Source organism: Corvus cornix, chromosome 5 (assembly GCF_000738735.6).
Source record: "Corvus cornix cornix isolate S_Up_H32 chromosome 5, ASM73873v5, whole genome shotgun sequence".
NCBI classification, from domain to species: Eukaryota; Metazoa; Chordata; class Aves; order Passeriformes; family Corvidae; genus Corvus; species Corvus cornix.
Genome location: NC_046335.1, coordinates 47,017,420 through 47,041,591, shown reverse-complemented (window position 1 = coordinate 47,041,591; position 24,172 = coordinate 47,017,420). Strand labels below are relative to the sequence as shown.

The window sequence follows — 24,172 nt, the reverse complement described above, 5'->3', positions numbered from 1 at the left end:
TTGGTTGCCTGATTGAATTTTCACCAAGCATTCTTGAAAAAGCCAGCCTGCACCCCACAATTTCTTGCCACTTTTAAAAGTCCCTGTTTCCACCAGGTGCAATGCATGATGTTATAAAAGAGATGTTATTGAGCAATTGCTGCATGCTGAGAGACTGCAACAGATGCACAAGTTCAAGATTAAACTCAATCTCACCTTCCCCATGGTTTGTAGAAAATTAAGGTAACATCTCCATTATCCCTCACACAACACAAAGCCTTTGCTGCTGCCTTGCCATGCAGCTGAGCACAACATGTTCCATTATACCACAGGGTTCAAGAATACCAGGTGTTCTGACAAAGCAGCGATTTCTGCTCCCATATTGGAGAAAAATCAACCGTGCTATGACTGCAATTTTTGTCACTGTGTGGTAGCTGGGCTTGGGCTCTCTCAGTATTGGCACACCTGGAAAATTCTCTTGGAGTTGGACATGCAACTCCATTTTGAACTAAAACTCGGGAGCCTCTTCTGTGTGGTGTGTGCATCCACAGCAGGGGAAGGCAAAGAATGGTTTATTGCTACAAGAGTGCTCTTTGTGAACAGACCACTGCGCTAAATCCATGCTAGCTGTGGATACAGCATGTCAGGATGCCAGAAGGCAAGGCAGCAAGCTCAAAAATAGCACTTGGTAAAAGAGGAAATGCTCAAATACCTAAAAACTCACCACTACAGACATCAACATGCTCTAACAGCAGCAGAGCAAACTCATAGCACAGTGCACTGAGCTCCATCTGACAGCTCTGGAACTAACAGTTAATTGCACTGGGACTGAGCCTTCCCAGATTTTTCCTAAATTTGTGCCAACTACTTAATAGCACAAACTGCAGGGAATAGACTGAGTGAGGCTTGGTTTATACTTAACAAATGATCAGCAAAATGTTCATGTTGGATAGAAGCATGCAAAACAAACAGGAAGAGCCTGTATCCCCTAAATGACAGTGCAATGCCAGTCCTTGGCTCTCAGTTGTACCAGTTAAATATCCATTAAGTGACACTTTTGTTTTTTGAGCTGGGAAACTCATAAGCTATGCAGTGCTAAGAAATGCTTCTTACAGAAAGGTAGTGCTGGCGTACAAGGCACCACCCAGTTGCTTCAGCAAAGATTTAAGATAATCTTTCAACAAAGTCTTTACTCAAATGCTTTGCCTCCTATATACAGGAATGGACTACATCACTTAATTGGGATGGATCAGTCTATTGATATTTATGGTGTTTATTCTACACGGTAGATGCAGGGTCAAATACCTGAACTAACTGTGGTCTCAGTCAATCTACTCAAGGATTGATGTCCCATTACTGCTACAGCTGTTCTGATGCAATACTGGTTCTCTTTCCATGAGGAAAGAAAAAAAGATGTAAAAGGCATCCAGACAAGATTCTGGAATATGAAATGCAAACCAATGTAAAATGGAGTGAGAAGTCTTTTCATCTGCAACCCAGAAAAAAAAAAAGAGTTTACACTAGAAAAGAAAATATACAACAACCTAACCACACCTGCCAAGTTACCCTTGGTTCTTAATGAAATCAACCTGCAAAGCACACGCTGAGGAGCAGTGACGAGATCCCAGAATCTTTCTTCTCCTAAACTGCTTACAAACTTTTGCAATGATACTGAGCAAACAGCAGCATGGCAGAATCATGAAAACAGGATATAATAAACAAAACAAATAAAAAGCCATAGAATACTTCCTGGCCCAATGCACACTCCTTCAATTCCAGTATGTGCTGTTTCATATGTAGGGTGAGGAATGATTTTAAAAAATCCTGCACTGTTGCTCTGGTGCTTATAGGTATGGCTTTCAAATGGTTCAGTCAATATTGCATTCATACTGCTGACCACATCTGAGTTTCACTCTGAGTTTTGCTCTCAAGTCCAGGAAGAAACTGTGTGAGGAAAAAAAATTATTTTTTATAAGCAGCTGTATAACCAACAAATCTTTCTGCAGTTCAGGTCAGAAAACATGCCCCCCTAACTCCTTTTTTGCTAAAAGATTTGGGAAGTGATTTTGTCCGTAATCTAAAATGCATTTCCTATCTGTAAATGTGGCCAACTGTACCTATGGCTCAGTCAGAACCCACTCTATTGTGGCATTCTCTACTCCCTGCACACAGGGATAGGTTTCATCCTGTACCTCTTCAGACTGATTAATTAACCACAGAACAGAGCTGGCTGCAGTGCTCATTGAAGTCAATTAAAAGGTTTTAGCTTAAGTCAGATCAACATCCAATGCTTTTTAGCATTTTTCATCAAACTTCAGTGAGTCAGGAAAACAAAAAAGTAGTAAAGTTTTGACTGCACCAAAGAACCTGCAGCTCTAGATTACAAAACCTGATCTTCACCAGACTTATGGTTCACGTCTAGAGTTAACAGAGACCACAGCTGCAGGTGGCTCTGCTACAGAGACTTCCTGGGCTGGAGGAGTCTGACATTTCAGGTTCCCAGAACAACTGTGTGTCCAGCCAGTCAAAAATTCTGAAAATCCTGTAAGATCTGACCAGGGGTTACAGCTCTGGATGCCAGTCTCAAGATTTTCAAACTCCACACCCCATCTCTTCAAGACTGAGCCTGGATGTTCACCTTCATCTGGGGCTCCCCTTGCCTTTCAGGGTAACTCCTACTGCTTGTCCTTCCAAAAAAAAGGAGCCTCGAGCCTCACAACAGCAGAGGATCCTGGTGTCTTCTACCACTCCCCCATCTCTCTAGCTGGGGATGCTGGGTCTGCCCCAAAGCTGTGCAATCTTGGAGCCTGTCTTGGCTTGATAATGTCGGGCTCAGAGGCAGCGGGGGTCCCTGCACAGGCAGGACTTTCAGGGTGTCTGCTGTGGAGAAAGCAAGGAGGACTCCTCAACAGTTTGCTACAAATACAGAGAGAGTTCAAAAGAAACCTAGCCTTTGATATAAGGGCAGTTCACTGAGCTGAAGTTATTTCAGAGAAAACACTTCAGCCAATCAGCATCTTTTGATAAAACTAAGCTTTGGCAATGGAAGAGGAGAATTCCCAGAAGCTTCAGTAGGAAAAGCAATGCAAAGTTAAACTATGGTCAGTCTCACCCCAAGTGGTCTAATTCTAACAGTTGTAAGTCTTACCCAAGTATTACATACATATTACACAGATTTGCATATATAGTTTCTATCAGCAGTGCAATTACAGTAGAAACAGTTAAAGACCAAGCTGAACAGCAAGGGGTTTTACAGGCTAATTACTGACAGTAGCTCCACAGGTGGATGAGGACTGGATTGCTGTGCACATTTAGATATCTCATCTCCAGGAGCAGTTACTTCCCATCTAGGCATTATGGTTAGGATCAAGTGAAATGAATGGAAAAAGCACTCCTTGACTTCAGCTAGCTCCAGTCTGGGCTCATGAGGGACATTTATTGCTGTATGACCAAGCCAGCACATGAGGATGGTAGACTGTGTTTGCACACAAAAGGCCATGGGTAGAACATGTTGGGCACAATAAAGGTTTGAGCCAGACCAGTAATACAGACCAAAAGTAGGGTGGAAAAAAAAGGCCAATTATTTTAATAGCGTGCCCAAATGCCTCCACTGATCATACTAACTTTAGAAAGCAAAAAGCACCATGCACACTTGACAGGTTTGTTCCTCTGACAAGTACATCATGTGTTCGTGATTCCTGTTTAATTTCCTTCTTTAAGAATACCTCAAACTGTGTTCCTTGTGGGTGTGGTGGAAAGGGGAGGCAGAGAGTCATTCTCTGAAGGAAAATACAATTACCCAGCTTCTTTAACTGCTCAAACAAATGACAAGTGAACAGGCTTTCAATACTCCCCACCAGCTCCAGCTTAAAACAAAACACTCTGCATTATGCATTCAGTAACAGATCCCTAATCCCAAATTCCCTCTAGCAGAAGGGAGCCAGGAGAAAAAAAAGTGCCCCTTTTATTTTGCCTGTATTTTTCATATTGCAAGGTGCTTTTTTATCTCATTGAACTTATAAGAGAGACTTGCAGACAGGATGCTGCGCTGTGCTAACTGGGTTGCCACTAGAATATGAACAGGGCTACAGAGGCAGGGGCTAAGCATGTGTTTGTGCACTCCTGGTCTTTGATGTAGGGTGCCAATCACCCTGCAGTTTGTTCAGTGCCCATGCATGTCACACACACACACACACACACACACACACTTCTAATCTGCTCTCTTCCAGGGCTAAAAGCTCACAAGCATGTGGTAATGTTCCAGGTTAAAGATAAACCACAATGAGGATGAGAGTGTGTAAGTGTGAATATACACATGTTCAACAGCTAGTAAAAATATGAGCATGTACATGCTTTGGGGAAATTTAATTTCCATTATCCTTTCATCTTTTTTTTTTTTGCCATGAGTACAAGGTCCTCTGGGTTATTTTCTTCTCACAGCAATATGCCAGCCAATCAGAAGAATAATAGATGAGTGTCAGCAAGTTAGCACAGTGCTTCTTAATCAGGGAGTCCTGGAAAGTTTGATAAATGCTTTAAAACATTTTTCTTGGTATTTCTGTTTAATAAATGGAAATTATTTCCCTCCTGTTTGCTATTTTTATTACAGCCACCTTCAAAATCTTGTGTGCCAGTATCCTAGATTATTTTAAATGCATTTCACTGAGGATATCCCATGGCCTTGTCTCTTTGCTCATTTGTACACAATGATAGAGGTACTCAGTGTGATTCAGCAGCAGCTTAACGCCATTTCCACTGCAGTCAATAGCAAAACTCCTAAATACTGCAGCTGGAAAACAATTAGGCCACTACTGAATACATCAGAAAAAATATTGATTTAGTGGAACTGAGGTTTGGTGTTGGTGAGTTTGCCTTTGTTAGTGTCAGGGAAACTGCCTTTGTTATGATCAAAGCTGAACTTGAACCAACTTCAGTCCACTTCTGCCTCAGATTTAGTTTCTCCCTGACTTAGTTCTGATAGTCTGGTAATGATTTTTGCAGACCAGCCTGCAGTCAGCAGCTGAGGACAGCTCGGTCACCCAATATCACAGTCTGTTCTTTTAAAAGTCTGAAAATAAGGTATTCCAAGTAGAAGATGCTGTTCTCAAGTACTGCCTTCTTTAAATTCGCTTGGGGGAGCCTAAATTTCTGCTTCTACAGACACCTTGCACAAGTGCATCTCTTTATGCCACAGAGAGAGAGATGTGACTTTTCACAGATTTCAAGTGTGTGATTGAAATTCACAGCTCCATGGATTTTCAGGCCAGAGAGGCTGTTGCATTGATCTAATCAGAGCTAATGCATAGCATGGGTCAGGAAACCAACTACTTCCTGCTTCAACTCCAGCATCTGAAGTTGAACTAGGATCTCGGTTTTCAGAAAAACACTCTGCAGTTTAACTGTCTTTCAGGAGAAAAACTCAATAGAGCATTGGGTGGCTTGTTCCAGTTAGTAACTTAATCCAGTGGTCAAACAGGTCTAGTATTTCTAAATGTAATCTACCTACAGTTTACAACTATTAGTTTCCAATCAGCTTTTTGTACCCAAGACTGTAATATCCTCTGTTATCACATGCCTATCCTCCTTATCAGTATTTACAGACTATGATTAAGATGTCTTAGTCTTCTCTTTAATAAACTAAGTCCCCTGAGTCTAATAAAACATGATCTCAGATCATCTTACTTTCTCAGATACTTTCTAAATTGTGCCCAATTTCTAAGCTTTTTTTCCTTGAAAAACAGGCATCTTAACCAGACACACTGCATTTCAGCAGTTTTTGCAACAAAAAGTGACAGCTATTACATGACTTTCTGTAGCAAAAGAGGGAAAAACAGAAAAAAAGTAGTCAGAGAATGGAGGGGAATGAAGAATGAATGGGTTAAAAAGAGACAAAAGAACAACTGAAAGAAAATGGAGAAGGAAGGAAAGACTTTAAAGTAGGATAAGGTAGCAGAGAGATAAACATTTACTGAAGCAGAAGCTCAGGAAGAAGGAAGAGATGATGAACAGACCATGCAAAGCAGTGGTTATTTACAAGTAAGTATGCTTCCCTAAGTTATCCTGTCAGTTCCAAGAGGAACTGACACTCGATTCTCCTACTATCCTTCCACTCAATTATTTCAGTCAATCAGAGATCTCCAATAGTGATTTTGCAAGACATTCCCGTGTTAAGAACACAGAGAATTGTGTGCAGAATTTTTTGGAAGCAGAGCTCATTAGCCTGCAAGACACCAAAACAACTGACAGCCTCCCCAGAACCCACCACCCGTGTTACAACTCAGCTCCACAGCAGTGGAACTGCTTTTCTTCCCATCCCCTGCCCTGGAAATAATCTGCCTTGCTTCAAGGTCAGCACGGGAGAACTCAGAAGAAACAAAAGGCACAGGGACACAAAGCACACATATGGAGCTCTGGGCTCCAGTCATCAGGTCTGGGACATCTGTGGCTTTCTGAGGATGCCTGCATGTTCAAGTAATTAGACCAAAGCCAGCTGTCCCCTTCTCACTCTTCACCTTTTATGCTCCCATTGCTTCTACTACCACTGTCTGTCCAAACAGTATTTTGTCTGATGGATCACCAAAGAGTAGGTTTTTTGTTGTTGTTTATTCTTTGGAAGGGGGGAGTGGAAGAGAATTGGTGGGCAGTAAAGGGGAGAAAGGACTCTTCTGAGTATATCCCATGAGACACCTCAATGTTTCCAAATGAGCTTTTGCCACATCAGAGGAAAGATTTGCTTTAACCTTTATATTCTGAAGTTATAAACTCCAAATGCTTGTACTGGTACTGAAAATGCAACCATCAGTAGTGAACCTACCTGCTCAGGAAACCTTATTGCTTTACAGACAACTCTTGTATTCTGGGCCTAATTTCCCAGTCAGTGATCCAGATGTAATTCAGGGAAATTAATGAACCATATTTCAATCTCAAGACACTCCCTGCAGCACACTGCTTTCTGAAATCTTTCCTGCCACTTTGTGCTAGAGCAAGCTAGAAGTACAGTGGGACACAGGTCACCACGTCAGTGAGGGTTTCCACAGTGCCGCTGAAGAAACCCAGTGAAGCTTTTACCAATTGTGTGAAGGCAGGAGCAAGAACAGAAAACCTTTTTCCCTCAACTGTGAAACTACATATGTAGCTTTGCCCCAAAGCCAGGAGCCCAGACAGGCCCAAGCTGGAGCCAGAAAAGGAACACTGCTCCCCAGCCTGTGATTAGCAAGGCAGGGCATGACAAAGCGAAAGGCTGCGTGTGCACTGAGCAGCCCCATCCTTTGACAGGGCAGCGAGCGCTTGGATGATACATTTACTGCAGCCTGTGCTGCACCGTGCCTGCCCATGTTTCATCTCCATAGCAGCAGTTCTGCTAATTGACACCAGCTGCTTCAATTCCAAATTCTTCTCTCCAGAAATATCGATACTACAACGTTATGATTAGAAAGCACTTTACCAAATGCCTCTCAATTCTGCACAGCTCAGATGAAGAGCAGCTGCAGAGAGAAGGGACAGTTCCCTGAACATACAGAATAAAACACTCCAAAAACACTGGAGAAATGAAGGCTACAAGAAGCAAGTGAGAACAGAATAATGATGACATAGAAAGCAGCCTGTTGTATATGCTTGTGGCTGTCACTTTAGATGTTGAAAGGACCGTGAGCAGACTTTTTCCTTATGCTCTAGGATAAATGGCCACAGCACTGCACTGTTATAGCTTCATGTGGCAGGTGTGCATGTTTGTCAGATCCAGCTTTTCTGTCCAAGGATGGATTAAAGCAAAATCCATCAATCTGGGCCTGGCTTGGAAGAGTAGCTGTGGTCTTGAATCATTTGGCTCTGGGGGTGGCTCTGCATGGCCTGCTCTGTACGGCCCACTGGCAAAGAAAGTCACTGGAACTGACAAGCTAGTGTGAAGACTTGCAAAGTAGGAATGCCACCACACCACGGAGACTTGGCCTCACTGTTGGCTATCTCCCTGTGGCTGCCGGCTCCACACAACAAGCTGTCAGCTGGATGCTTCGCAATGGTCACGCTGGGATTGCCAAAAGCTGCAAGGACTTTTCCCCTCCAGCCAGACAGGATTAAACTGGCTAACAGTATAGTCAATTCTAAATTCACTTAGAAGTCTCAGGCCCTGTCTGTGACCACCAGACACAGGGCATTCCTGAAAAGACATCTGGTTACTGAATTTATGTAAGAACTGGGCAAACCACTTCAATCCCATCTGTTGTTCCAACCTCCTGAGCACGGAGAACAGAATCCTTGAAAGAGAAAATCTCACCAAGAAGGGTCTGAAAATGAGAACCACAGTGCAATGTGTAATTTCCTCCTGAGAAAGATGCTGTACAATCTTACAGAAAATATGGCACGCTCCAGCATGTGGCTGTGTAAACAAGAGCCTAACACACCATTTCACTACTCAGATTTCATACTACAACCGAGGTAATGCAACACAGCTAAAGCAGAGAGATTGCTTTGCTATGCTAAGTGATTTGCCTCCTACTCTGAATTCAGTGAGGTAAATAAAGTGTTTTATATAAATACCAGACAGTGTCTCTCACTAGACAAAATGCTCATGTTTTTTAAAAATATTCCTATTATTTTGCTCTGGAAGTATTCAGTGCTTAGTGTCCCATTCAGATTTAACCATTTACACACAGTTTTCTTACGTATTTCACTTTCTGACTTTTGGTCTATATTAGAAGTCTGTTTGAATCCATGGTACTTCAGGAGAGGGAATACAGCAATGAAATTCCAGAAAGTTAAAGTCTGAACATGTTACAATGGAGTATAAACTTTCAGAATCCTTGTCTGAAAAAAATATAAACTTACATTTTTTGTGTAACATCCACTGACTGTGTATTAGCTTACACTCCATTTTCTTTCTTCTCTGAATAATCTTGCTATACTTACTTGTGCTGGGAAACAGCTGACAGAAGTCCATACAGGAAACAGGAGTGTAAAGACATATAGGGAAGCTCTGTGTGCTTATATAGGGAAGTCACCTCAATAAAGTGCTCAACACTGCATGCAAACCTGTTAGCGTAATTTGCAGGTGACAGTGTGATGGAATTCTGTTGATTGCAGTGCATTTGTGTTCCCTCCCATCAAGCTGAATTTAGCCTCTCTAGTCACCAAATCACATGAATAAACTGCTATGCATACATTTATTTTATTTTTAGGTCCCCAAGATCAATCAATGACATTCATGTGAGGAGAATCACAAGGCTATGTAAAAAACAAACTAAGCTCTTCTGAACACTAACAGTCATTGGGACCATGCGGACAAACTCTTTGATGGTTCCCAATGGCACAGCTCTGTGGATTGTAAACTAAATTACAACAGCTTTAAGCAGTGGACCTTGGCACATCAGATCATAAAGAACCCATGCAGCAGAGCAAGAAGTAGGAGTATTCAAGTAACAGATCCACCAGCCTCTGTTAAATCTCTTCATACTGACATTTGTACACCTCAGCCTGCAATATACCACAATGACACTGTTGTAGCGGTGAAAGCCAGGTGCCCCACACACACTGGCCCCAGCAGAGAAGCACTGACTCTGCAGCTGACCATTTATTTTGTGCACAAAGCACAGGCATTCTCCCATTTCATTTCAGCTGCCCTTGCCTTCCCCATAACTAAATTATTGTTATTATGCTCCACATAATCCTAGTACTGACAGGGATGTTTGTTATACATAATTAAAGATATTAATTTTGCATGGAACAGAAGACACGGAGCCAGGAACTTTATCTCTTTTTTAAAATCTTCCATTAGAAAATTACCTTCATTAGCACCGACTCACTGAGCTTCTCTCTGTTGACAATTTTTATCGCGACCTTCTGACACGTGACACAGTGAACCCCCAACTTCACAAGCCCTGCAGGAGAAACAAAGCAAAATAGAAAGGAAGAATTGGTTAGAGGTTGAGGTTAGTTGTTGAAGTTTTTCTATTAGAACACCATCCAGCTGTTCGCAGCTTATATGCAAACAAATTCCCATTAGCACCTTCTCCAGCCAGGAAAGGTCTTGTGAGTAAAGAAGACCCTGCAGCCCACATTGTGACCATTTGGCAGTGAAGCCACCAACATCGCTGGTGCTTCTACAGTTTCTGCCACTGAAACTGTGGTTTTGTTGAAGCTCTGTAGCCCAGCTCTCACCACTCAAAGTGCATTCTACCAATAAGATGTTCTGGCAATTGAACTGCACTGGACTAAGGGCTTCTGCTGACACCTGATGTCAACAAAAGCTTGGAAATCAACAAAACTAGATGGTCAAATGTTTGCAGTGTAGACATGGCTTCTACTTTCCTCTAGCTCCTTCCAAAGTTTCCATGATCACAATAAAAAGGCACTTAATTATGGTTTCCCCTTACTGTTTTAATTTACCCTGCTGGATAAAGTTAACACTGTGACAAATGCCATTGCGCTGTGGAGGAACATCAGCATAAGCTGATACAATTCTAAGTTCTTGTTTGTTATTATTTACTATATTCTTGTCCTCAAATAAGATAGAGTTCTGTTAACTGATTATATTGGCAAAAGGATGTTTATATCCCTGATAGGATTAGGATGTCTGAATTGTCATCAAACCAAGACTTAAAAGAAAGAGGTAAGTAACATACATGAGCCATTATCTTCTGCAAAGTTTTCATCTAAATCTGGTGACTTACATGAAGGTACACTGAGATACTTCCACAAGTGAGTTTAAGATGGTCTCTTGAGCTCTCAACTCTACTGCCATTAAGAAAATTTGTAGCTGGAAAAGTCGTGCTTTATAGGTTATTCAAGTGAGATCTTATTTGCTTCGGGTTTTACTCTTGTCAAACATGCACATACAGTGCAACACCTGATGGGCTGGATCCCATCCCACTCCACATACTATATGCCAAATTGCCATTTAGGTTAATTCAGTTATAACTGAAATAAAAAAGAAATGGCACCTCCCTGGTGTCACTAAGACCTGCGGTGCTTTGCAGAGCATTTATGAGCAATGACATCAAACAGTTGAAAAAAGCCTAACTTAGTTCCCAGCTCCTAGGCTCGGTTGCAGTTAAGAAGCCAACCCCATCCCCTAATGCACACCACAAAGCCAAACACATTGCTTTATCTGGAATTTGAACACAACAGATTCTCAGTCCAGTGAAACACTGAACACAGGACTTCACACGTCTTACTGAGGGATGAATAGATTACTGCCTTACTACAAACTGGGCCGAATTAAGTGAACTAGAGTTTCATCGGGGACTTCAGCAATCTTCCGCAGGTACTTGTCCATCCTTTTGCTATGCAGTTAATCGTAAATTTGGAATTATTAATCACTGGCTATTATGTGGAGAAATAAACTCTCAGCTCACTTCCAGTCACATCTCTTTTATGGCATGCTCAAGTGTTCTGGATATTTCTAGTCACATAATTTCTAAGTCTCATCTGGTTAAATGCTGACATCCTCACTTTCAGCCATGACATAACAAGTCACAAAAAGTAAGAATGCAGTGCACTGATAAATCCATTTAAAACTGTGTATAGCAACAGTGTGTCGCCTGCCTGAAGCAACCGAGAAGCAGAGCTGGGGGAAGATGCTGTGATGTCCAACCACACTCACTCTTCTGTCTGCATTTTTTCTGTTCAATTTGTAATATTAACCAAAGCACTTCTGGCTTTATGCTCACTGTTCAGAGCACCTGCAGCCTTATGCTTCTTCCTATTGGCTTTGTTCTGTGTTTGGATAGAGGCTACTTGGCACCACCCTGTTGACAGCATGCACTGTTTCAATCTGTGCTGATTGCTTCCTTCCTGCTTCTAGGACAAACCACAGCCTTACATCACTCTTGCAGCAAAGTGACAGCACTTTTTACATTGTTCTTAGTTACACTTTCAAATCTCAGCAGAACTTCTAGCTCAGTCCTTTGTATCTAGACTCCCAGGATCTGTGGCACAGTGCTGTACTGTAATGTGGCACGGACCAATTATTTTCAGAGGTCAGCAAGGGTGAAAAGCAACTGCTCTTTAACTGGTTCTTCATTAGTGATATACCAGACTTCTGATATCTCACACTTCAGGGTTTGATTTCAAATCATGTTGCTCCCAAATCAAGACATCTGTCCCACTGAACGTGGCTGATTCGTAAACTATTTTTCTTTTGTCCTCCCTGAAGCGCTCTGTCATTGAGCCCTAGAATGGTTTAACCAGGAACTTCTGGGACACCATCATACTGCACAGGGTATCTTCACAGTGTCCTCTGTCCTTGCAGCTACTAACCTACCACAGAAACCCAACAATTAAGATTAAACCATTCTGTTTACTCCATTAAAAAGTTAATCAACTGTTAGAAGACACCAAACACCTTCACAATAATAAAACCGATACTGAATCACACTGATTTTATATTGAATTAATTTCATTGACCTCAAGAAGTCATTCTTGATTTATACCATGGTTGCAAAGGACTGAATGAGAAAACATATGTGAGATTTAATGCATCTTTCCTCTTCTCCTGATTTGCATTTTAAAAATCAAGAAAAGAAATGCGTTGTCATTGCTGTCTGTTTTGTGGAGACAGAAATTTTAGACAACCCTCTGAACAGCCCAAGACAGCACTTTTCACTGTACCAAATTCACTGAATGTAGTTTTAGGATAAAAATAAAACATGTCGCTATGCCTTGCTTCCTCCCTCCTCCCCTGGCCACTTCCTTTTGACATTTGCACACCAGCCTAAGAAAAAAAAAAAAAAAAATGAAGATCCTTCTTAGTAAGTCCATCTATAGGATAACACCCTCTTGCTACTACGAAGAAAGCCTAATTAAGCTGGGGCAGGAAGGGTTTGTCCTCAGGACATCTGTTTCTGTCCCATAATTTCAGTCAATTGAGTAATTACTGAGAGAGACGACTTAAATGTGGATTTGAGATCCTGTGGGCTTCTGATTCTTCAGAAGCCCTTTCACTGACACAGAGAACATAAACCATTCAAGATGTATTATTTATCTACACAATAACAGACCTTAGAGAGAAGCAACTATGTGAATAAACTGCTGAGCTGTAACTGAAATAATGGAAGTGGCAGAAACACTGCCTGGAAACAAGTGCTCAAGGTATGTTTACAGGGTTGTCAAAGAGGTGGTACATCTTCTATTTTTCCCTCTCCTGTATATGCAGCTGTTAATGAGCACTTCAAAACTATATAAATCCTCCAATACAAATGTGTCAATACGTTAGGTACTTATTTGTAAAGCTTATCTATACATTCAGGCCAGCACAGGTACCTGTGTCTTCTGCAAAGGAAAACAAACACGGCTGCTGCTGCTGCTAAGAGGATCTTTTGCACCGGCTTGGCTTACAGCAAGTCTGCCAGACAACAAACAGAATTTGAACTTGTCAGCTTCATGAGTAATTAACCCCTCAAATGCAGGCAAGTAACCTTTGTGACTGCTGAAGTTAACTCTGGTCTGCCTTGACAGAAAATCTAACATGCTGTGGGAATCAGCTCCTTGAAGTTTCCCTCAACCACCCACACAGCTGTCACATGCTCACTGCTCCAGGTACACCTCAGATCTCCATCTGTAGGTCATTCTTGGGGACTCTGGACACTGACATGCTGGGCCTTTCAAATAGGTTGTTGCATCCAATGAACTGCAAACATTGGGCTGCTTTTCATCTTAGCCACTGAACTGCATCAGAATCTGCCCTATAATTGCAGGTTGGGGAGTAAAGAAGAAAACATGGACACACTGAAAAGCAAAGGGATGTGTGAGTTAAGATTGCCTTTTCATCATAATTAAAAGCCACAATTTGGAAACCAATGAGCATGAGAAACCCCAGCTGACACAAAGATGCCACTGAAGGAAGAAGAGCAAAGGGAAGTCTACAGTCCTGACATAGCCCAATACGGCAGTGACCTGCTAATAACCATGCCTGTACATTTTGCTGCTGGCAAACTCCCACTCTGTGGATGCTTACAGATACACAGATCTTTTTTGAAAAGGACAGGAGCTTATATGATGAGTAAGGGACAGATTTAGATCAGCTGCAAAGGTGGACAGCCCATCCTGAAGCAGGAGAGAAGATTCTTCTTTTACCCAAGAGAAATGTTCTATGGGGACAGAGAAACAAAAGCTTCCCTCCAGCGGAGACAATATATTCACTGTGAATCCATGACCACAGCAAGTGGCTGATACTGTAACTGGCAATTACCTTCAGGACTTTTCAGCCAAGGACAGGATTTCAGAAGAGACTCATTTACTTTTGCCTTGCATTTTGTGCAGCGATTTTCTCTAGCAGAGCCTGAATAAAGCACTAAGAGTTTGGAGCTGGTGCTATTTGATATGCACTTTACAGTTGTGTAAATAGTAGCATCTTACTAATGATCCTGTTATTACAGCTCTTTGTTAGAGAAAGAAACATTCCAGGAACAAGAGAGACGGTTTTCAATACTATCCAAACTTGAAGTCTGCCAAAGACACCAATCTGAAACAAATTATCCTTTTGAGAGAGAAGGAGAGAGTAATAAATAATGACACACCACTGTTGTTTAAATACAGAACTTATGGTATATTCATTGTCGACGGTGTTCCCAGTCTTTCAGAAATGTTAAACACAAGTAAGTCGTTATCCTGATTTTTAGCCATAAGGCGAATAACTACTCAAAGTAAAGGTACATTTGCTATATTTAACACATACTATTTTCCCCATTGGTAAATGGAAGTCTTTTGTTTTCTTTTAAGATAAAACCAACCTAAAATAAATTTCAGTAGTAGGAAAACTAGCCACTGATTTCAGAAGATCATCTGCACACACACGTTGCTTGCTCTCCATTTCACTTTAGAGCACATTGTCAAAAACCTTAAAAAATCCGAGCAGAAAGCCCTGGTCTGGCCAGCAGCATCTATTTTGGCTGGATGAGCAATTAAAGGAATGTCTAGAGAGAAATATCACTCCTCTTTTAACTTGAGTTAGCTAATTGCCAATTAATTCAAGTCAATGAATACTCTGCAAATGTTAATCTAGGCACTATAAGACACAAACATTTGTGGTTTAGTTCAGGGCTCAAGTACCGGCAACAAACTATCTGGATTAAAAGAGGAACAAAAGTTCTAGGCTGACAAACTCAAGTACACTGTTTTTTAAAAAACTTGATGTGTATACATTATTGCTGCACATGAACTTTGTACATATGCTCTTTATATACAAGTAATTTAATTTCTCCCCACAAATTGGAGGTTGCTATTGTAAATCTTAAAAGAATTGTGGCTACTCATTCCTAAAAACTCCATGCACTAACATTTGCAAGACCTGCAAAACCTCAAGAAACCAGTCCAGAAAATCAACCCTTACAGCAAACAAAAGCATTAATGCATCTCAAGCGGGGTGGAGGACAATCCATTCCTCCTCTTTATTCTCCACAGTTATCTTCACAAACACTGCAGTTTCAATTAGGGTTAAATCAGTTCAGTTACAGTGTCTAACTCTGCTGACTGCAGTGAAGTTGCTTTAGATCTGCAACAGTGGAAAATGGATTAAAATTTGGCCCACAGCAACATGATTTCCATAGCCATAAAATAAGGATAGTAACACTTACTTACCTTGCAAGAGCTGTAGAAGGATTAACTGATTAATCCTTACAAAGAATGCTGGAAAGGAATATAAATCCTATCCAAGATCTACATATTACAACCAGGAAAACTGCATTTTAAATACAATCTGGAAAGAAAACTCTAGATAATTTCTTATTAGTAGCTTCCATTTCATTTCCCAATTCTTTCAGAGCACAGATTTCTGGTCTCCAATGATGCGCATCTTATACTCCTCTTAGCTGCACTGGAAAGAACTTTGTTACTGAGCATCCTACTTACAGAAACCAATAATTGTCCTTAATTACTCAGTCTTCTTATTGAAGAGATGTTTATTTTTCTATAGCAATTGTTATCTCTAATTATTGCATTTAAAATAAACAGAGACTTATATCAAGTGACATGCAAATTATACGGTATCAATTTATAATTGCATAATGGAAAAGGAGGTATAGGAGAAATCTACAAATCTGAATGGATGAGGATGGAGCTACCCAGGTTGTTAATGAAATAATTTGACCATGGGCTCTTCTACAGAGAGATTCTGGTGCTACAAGGCTGTTCTGAGGGCTCATGCAATAACTGTTCCTAAACTGCATAAACTGTAATTATGGTAGGACTAAAGCCAGAGTTCAAATGCTCAGCAGGAGCATGGAAGGAGAGCTCCATCAGTGCTGAGATCCACATGCCTCAGCTCAGAGCACAGAAAAGCTGCACAATAAGTTGCTACAACCCAGATTTACTGTCCTGAGCTATGAGCACTGTCAAATGTCTGCTGGTTCAGTCAGCCAGAGGGACACAGTCCTAAGATCAGAGATTGGTGAGAACAATGCATCAGCTCAGATGGGACTGGATCCACATGCCTGATACTAAGGAACAAGAGACACAAACACATATAGATATATATATACACAGCAGCTCACCAGGAGCAGGTTTTACACTGGATGCCTCAGAGATTATGGTAGGATCATCCTCCAAGCTCAGCAGGATCAAAACACACAGAACCAACATCACCTCTATTGATTTCTATCTTGGTCTCTTTCTTGCAATATTTCATAAATCAATACTTCTCAGAAAACCTTTGTGCCTCCTGAATATAGCAAAGAATGTGACTGTTGAGTCCTTTCAACGTGCTCTCTTTCCTATCTCCCCAGACACACCCATGTATCTAAAGAGGCCTCCTCAGGGAACCAGGACGCAAACCTTCATCACACATTGCATGCTGCTTCTGCAAAACACCACTATTTCATCAGCCAAACTCTAACAAACTCTTGAAGTCCTCTGGGATCTGTCAGCAGCTTGTGATGTCTATGGGCTGAGTTCCTGTTTCAGATCAAGTATTTGTTCCCATATAAAAACACTTGGGAGACTAAGCTTTGCTGCCACGGGAGAAGTGCAGACTTCAGCTTCCAATGTGAACATCTGAAAGTGTCAGTGCAGCACCCCCACCCCCTGCACACAGGGAAAGAGAAGAGTGGTTTCATTGTTTTCAAATTCAAAAGACAAATTAAAATACAACAGATCTTTCCACTGATGCACCAGGAAAAAAAGCCCAACTCTTTTTGCATCTCTGGATGGGTATTGGGAAAACTCTGCTTTCACTCACAACTTTCCTAGTCAGAAGCCTTTTTTTTTCCTCTTTCCAAGAGCTGTACATCTCCTTGTAAAGCTCCTCTTGAGGAATGATGAGATCCATGTTCCCCTTCAGACTTCATTAATCCTTTGTCAGGAGATGACCAAAGACAGCCAGTTTCAGGTATAGCAGGAAGCCAGCAGAACTCTGTCTATCCTGCCTATGATATCTTTTGGAAAACATGTTGCTGTAATTAGGTAACACCTGGGTAATGAGCCACAACCATCCCCACTTGGTCCAGTGATCTATTGAGAAGCACTGATGCACAAATAAGGAGGGAACAGTGAGCAGCAGAGGAAGAGAGGGTGAGGAAGAAGGAGGGGAAACAGCAGATAAACTGCTCTTCACATGTACTTCTAGCTGATGTTAATCCCATTTTCTATGCTAATTTCTTACATCTCCCCTTCTTCACCACACCTTTTCACGCTCCATCAGGAAGTCCTCACACCCTTTTGACCCTCCTATCAGCCAAGATTGTTTCAGCTAGGTTATATGTATATTAAGAACTTAATTAAAAAGGGGGGTTACCATGGAAAACCTTTATACAGCAGACAGAGGTCATGCTCTTCACAAGATTAGGCTCACCACAGAACACTTCATCTACCCAGCTCAGTGCTGATACAGCTTACTCTGCCCTCTGACATCTCTTAATCACCCTCTGACAGATTCCTAACGGGATTTCCACTGAGTGCCGATATGCTGCCCTTGAGTAAGGGCTCAAGAAGTGATAGGATTAACCACACTTGCACCCATGCTTTGGACAAGGCACCAAACAGCAAGCCACAAGCACGAGCAGCTCCCAGGAATTCCAGAAGGGCTTGTTGATGGCAGGGAGGTATGGCCCATACACAGCCAGAGGAGAAATGCATTGGATAGCAACTGCATACACTATTCTACAGATACAGGTATTTTTCCAAGGACAAATTGCTCAATATCCAATAGAACTGGATAGAGGCTGATCACTTGCAGATCCACACCCTTAATTGCATTTAATTATCTGCCACAAAACACTGGATCCTCCTCCAGTCCCAACTCACCACATCTGTGGACATCCTACTTCCACTCTCCTCCAGTGTCATAACACCTGCAATTCCTTCCCACACCTCTATCCCCACTGACTCGAATTCCTTATGCCTCCTGCAGTAATGTCCTCCATAGTTTTACCCATTTGTCCTGCAGTTCACCTGCCGGCTGCACAGTTTCCTCCTGTGTACCTTATTCTCTCCTTTCTCCTGTGTAAAAGGCAACCGATGCTGTGGCCAGTTCAGATCTGTCAGCACATGGCCACTGTAAAAAGTGTAGGAAATAGCACATTTTCTTAGTTACACTGCATATGAGAAACTCCAAGCCTCTGGTTTAGGACACTGGGAAGAAAGACTATCTGGAAACTGAATTCTGATTTACAAACAGGGAAGTCACAGCAAAAAAGTAAAAGAATAAAAGGTAAGAAAAATGAGACTATTATAATTTTAATGAACAGAAACGGGTATATTTAAAAAACCCAAACTGAACAAACTTTAAAAAGTATTTCCTTTAATTTGAGAATAATGGCTAAGGTCACAGCATGGAGCTGAAAGGATTTATTGACTCCTACACCAAGAAGAACAGGAGCTGTCTGCTCACGTAGTACAAAGTACACTACAGCTGGTTCACTGTGTTCCCTACAAAGAGAGGAAAGCAGGGCATCACATTCAAAACATAAAAAGGCCCAAGCACCTCATTAATTTTAGGTACGAGAAACAATGCAATACCTACACAGCATGGTCAGCTGTGCCTCCACAATAAAAAGAAAGAAAATAAAGTGAATTTAATTTCCTCACAAAAGGAAGGTGGTTAGATAAACTGGAACATTACAACCCACCTTCTGATACCCAGTTTCATCACATGGAACTCATACCACAGTGGCTGAGGCTAAGTATGTCCTGAAATACGACATCAATTTCAAACTCAGGCAGGAACCAGTCATTATAAAAGGACAGTGGCATGAGACCTGTGCTGTCAAAACACATCTTTGTGTCATACTTCTGCTCCAGGATTTCTATGCAACAACTCCAGTCTGGGCTGCTGGAAGACCTCACAGTGAATTTTTGTCTTCTGGAACAATTCCATGGGTCTGATCTAAAGCCTTCTGAAGTCAATGCAAAGACTCATCTGTTTTAGGAATTTGCAGATCAGTTTCTTCAGCAGCAGCTTAGAGCTATTCAAACCTGGCTTATTCTAACAGGTGTTGCTGCAGAGAATGACACTGAAGTGCTAAAGATCTGACTGTAGAAGACTTTATTCCAGAACCAGCTGTTCTCTACAGTTATCAAAGTATATACAACTCCCTGTGTGTGTTAACTATCACTCAGGTAGAACAAATCTGCAAGCACGGTTGTTCTTTAATCTTCAGTACCTTTTACTGCACTACCTCCCTACACAGGAAAAGGTTCTGCCTTTAATCAGACTAGTATTTTCTTAGTATCAGAATAAAATCCTTCAATTAGGCTCCCCACAAACACTAGTTCAAGGCCAGAGTCATAATAAAGAAAAGAGCACACGAGTTTTCTAGGAGTCAACAGAGTACTTCATGCCCTGTGCTTTTTCTCTGATTGCTTTCTATTCTATTAATGATTTTACTTCTTGGCCCCACACATTTATCAAGAAGCATCAGAAGACTTAAGGAGGTTCAATCAAAAGATTCACCTTAAGAAGAAGGACAAGTTTTAAGCCTGGACAAGGACGTAGAAATAAGCAAGCAACCAATAAGCAGCTTGTCCCTACAGGCTACAAACCTGAGCAAAAGTTAAAATATCATCCCATAAAAACAACGCTCCCACCTGAGGACCCAGTTTTCCCCTCTTGTACATTACTGTGACCCCATTGGCTTCCTTGGAATTATTCCCAGCTCCCTGTGACCGAGAACAGCCACAGCAGCCCTCCCAGCCTCTCCAAGGAGGTGACACAACACAGCACAGGCTACAAACCACGGCCACAGAGGAACTCAGTGTTGACTCAGAGTCGCTCACGCTCAGAAGAGAAGGCAGCTCAGAAATAATTGAGACTGCTGTGCCTGTTCAGTGTCCCGACATACACAGGGGATAAACATGCTAAAATAATACAGTACTACCCAGCAATAATGGCATTAGACAAATCATGTCTCACTTCCTGAAAAGCCTCTGGCCTTAAGGGATACTGTCTGTACAGAGCACAGAAAATACTCTTTTGTCCTTACGAACATTACACGTACTTTAGTTCTTTGGCTTTGTATTAAGAGCTCCTAAGCAACTGGAAACTGCTATGATATTCTTTACTCGTACTGCAGGGTCAGGCCACCTGCACATTCAGGCCATGGCCAAGTTGCACGGGGTGGGGTATGAAGGGTCTCTCCCTGAATACAAAAATCAGCAGCTGAATAGCGTGTAGACCTGGCAGGACAGGTATCCACAGCAACACTATTTGTGTGTGACCCTCTATGCTTAAAACCAAGGGTTAGAGGTTGCAGTCCAAATCTTATTAGGGTGATAATTAAAAAAAAAAACCCTTTCAGCCAGAATGGAAAAAAAAAACTTTTAGGAGAGAATCAGGAACTCTAACAAAGGCCGAATATAGAAAAGCCTCAGTCTTCAGAGTTGGAAAGTCTAATTCTGGTAATTCGGTACACAAACCAATGAGAATGGTTTGGTCAGATGGACAAACAAAACCAGTTTGGGAAGCACTGTGAGCTGCAGTGACCTGTGTAATGTCACAAAATGGTGGAACAGCACTGCCATATGCGCAGGATCTGCTCCCTGAGATCTAGCCAGGCCCGTGAGGCTTCCTGCACAAGCAAACCGGCTACACACACTAGAAACAGGTGTACATTAAGGCATTGTAGGTACTGTGAGCTCTACCAACAACAGGGGGTGCAGAAGATAGAGCCCCACAGGTTTCAGCTGCAGAAGGACCTGGTCTAAGTTTCCTGAGGGACCATTTTTACTTGCACATAAAAGACTTTAACTCTTCCCTTCCATTTCACAGGGATACAAGCCCCAGCAAGCTCCAGGAGATAGACAAACACAGAAAGAAAAGCTTATTTCTTAGAGAGAGAAGCTAACTTCTCTTCTGAGAAAGAGCAGAGGTACTCCCCTCAGGTCATATTAAAGGGAATTAAGGAAAATCTGTGGCTTTTGTGTGATTACAAGTTGTTAAATACAATGGAGAATCCCTCATCCCAGAGGATCAACTGTAAATCCCACTAATAACTACATGAAGAAGCCTAAATAAAGGTTATTTTGAAAACCTTTCTCTCTCTTCTTTGCAGTGTACTCTTCTCAAAATCTACCTCTTCAGCTGTATGTGAGTGTTGCTGTGAAAAGTATGTAATGCTGAACTGGGAAAAGAAAGTGCCTTCTGAAACCACAGAGGCAACCAGGTGAGTGAATATGAGAGCAGGAACGTCCAGACTGCACTTGGTGGCAGTGCACTGGAAACAGCATAAAGCAAATCAGGGCAGCGTATGTCCAGGTATTTAGCAACAGAGTTAAGAGAAAGAAATTATGGCTTCTCTAAGCATGCTGTTCTGATGTGTGCTAGCAGTCCATAATTCACTGCTGAGGAGGAAAAAAAAATTAATCTAGAATCTGCTGTTGGTTCCAGTGTCACAGAATAATGCAGGCTTGTGAGGGACCTCTAGAGATGATCAAGTCAAAGCCCCTGCTCAAGCAGGGACAGCTAGAGCACGTTGCCCAAGACCATGTCCATGGATTTTGGGTATCTCCACAGATGAAGACTCCATAACCTCTCTGGATTCCTGTTCCGTTGTTTGTCCATCCTCACAGTAAAAGAAGTGTTCATTGTGTCTGGAGTAAATTCTCTTTTAATTTGTGCCCATTGTCTCTTATCCTATCAGTGGCCACAACTGAGAAGAGTCAGCTCCCTCTTTATTCCCTCCCATCAGGTATTTATACACACTGATGAGATCCCCTCAAGCTTTTTCAACAGGCCAAATCGTCCCAGCTCTAATCTTACAAAAGAAGCCTCAGTTTCTTAATCTTTGTGGCCCTATCCTGGATTCAGGAAATCCATGTTTCTTGTACTTGTGGAGGCCCAGAACTGGATGCAATTCTCCAGTTGTCACCTCCTCAGTGCCGAGCAGAGGAAAAGGGTCACTTCCCTCAATTGGGTTGATCATGCAGCCCAGGATACTGTTTCCTACCTTCGCTACACCAGTGCCTGCCTGGCTTATGGCCAGCTTGCTGTCTGCCAGGACCTTGAGGTCCTTCTGTGTAGATCTGCCTTCCAGCTGGCTGGTCCCCTGTGTGTACTGATCCCTCAGTTATTCCTTCCCAAGGTCAGGACTCTGCATTTCCATTACAGTCCTGCCTGCTCAGTTCTCCAGCCTGACTACCTCTGGATGGCAGCACAACTGCCTGGTGCATCAGACATTCCTACTGGTTTTTTAGGCCTCAAAAATACAGTGTATTGAATTTGGTTCATTCAGTGGCTTTCTTCCATTCAGGCTCTGTAGGGATTAATGAGCAAAGAACACTTTCAGAGGATATTTAAGGATATTTAATGGACCAACAATACTTCTTTGCAGCAGTTTTAAAGAATATAATCTAAATTACTTTAAGTAATTCTTCATGTTTTCTACATGTTTTATCCTAAAAGAAACCTTCCCCTAACATTTTCTAGTTAGTACAAGACAACCCAAAGAAAACTAAACCAGAAGCTGTACAACAAAACGGAAGTGAGAAAAACATAAGGAGAGTTGCAAATGAGCTAGTTGTTTTTCTTCAGCCATACCAGAGTTCCTTCTCACGAGTCCTATAAGCAGAGACCTCACTAGGTAAGTTCTAACTTAAGGGCAACTTCACATGCTTCTTCTCTGACTACAGGCGATGCTGTGGATGAGCTACTGCATGGTAAATTCTTGCTTTTATTGTCTGGATGTGTAAAACAAGAATTCTCCTTCCAAACCCAACCTTCTACTGGCTCCTTCAGCTTATGTGCCCTCTAAAGAAACTCATCCATACAAATTGCTCTCTAATTCTTCCCCCACAGCAGGGAAGAGCCACTGTAGAAGAAGAGCAACAATCCACATAGCCAAAGCTGAGACTTTCTCCTCCAGAGACATGGCTTTAAGGTCTGGTTGGTCTCATTCTAATTCCAAGGGAGGATCCCAGCACAACTGAGTCTGTTTTCCAGAGCCCGAAATGTCAGGTGAACAGTGAGGTGTCCTGGGAAGTGGAAGGAGCTCTGTACAGTGTCTGCCTAGAGGCCCCTCACATGCTGTCATACCTGGTCAAAACAAACTCTTTAAAAATCTTTTTCACTTTAAGTTTATTTTTAAATGGAATCAGCACATCTGGATAATACAAAACGATTTTTCATTTTTTAATAAATTTAATTTCGCTTCAATTTTCAAGCCAAATAGAGGTTGATGCAAATTGCCTATAGAGAATATATGTCCATCTACAGCAAGTAGAAAATGCCAGTCATCAATCTATAATGTAGCAAAAAAATTTCAGGAAAGGATGCAAGTAAATGCACATTAACTACATTATGACTTCAATGAATGGGCACTGGAAAAGAATGTCTTCCTAACCACAGAAAAGAAATGCTAAATTCATTTTGCAAATCATCACAACTGGATGGCCACCAACTTGAAAACGAACCTTTCTTTAGGAAAATATCTAAATTGTACAAATGACAAATAAGGATGGAATCAACAAATAAAATCAAGATTTTGCCCGTGACGATTCAAACCATAATAAAAATCCATGATTTAAATTGCCCTGATTTTAATATAAATTACAGAAATTCATCAAATTTGTTTTTCAGATAATAAGTCTCCTCACAGCTATGAGATAAGCCCCACGTCAGAGCTTAACAAAAGCCCTACTTTCTCAGCACAGTCCTCACCACTTCAACACTTAACTGGTGTCTAGAGCCTTGCTCTGTGGTTTGAGATTCACTTTTCCTAATCTGCTGTTGAATGTGGGAACTCTTCAAGATGGGGGAACATAAGGAATTATGTCA

At 41.7% G+C, this 24,172-nt stretch overlaps 1 protein-coding gene across 14 annotated transcripts in view; it reads right to left on the bottom strand.

Annotated features, from left to right (window-relative positions):
- Positions 1-24,172, bottom strand: part of BRSK2 (BR serine/threonine kinase 2) — a 310,737-nt gene that overhangs the window by 147,867 nt on the left and 138,698 nt on the right. For all 14 annotated transcript variants that reach the window (XM_019284082.3, XM_019284091.3, XM_019284094.3 and 11 more), the window contains exon 2: positions 9,757-9,851. In XM_019284082.3, the coding sequence (XP_019139627.1) occupies positions 9,757-9,851 (95 nt within the window). The remainder of the gene's footprint in view (positions 1-9,756; positions 9,852-24,172) is intronic.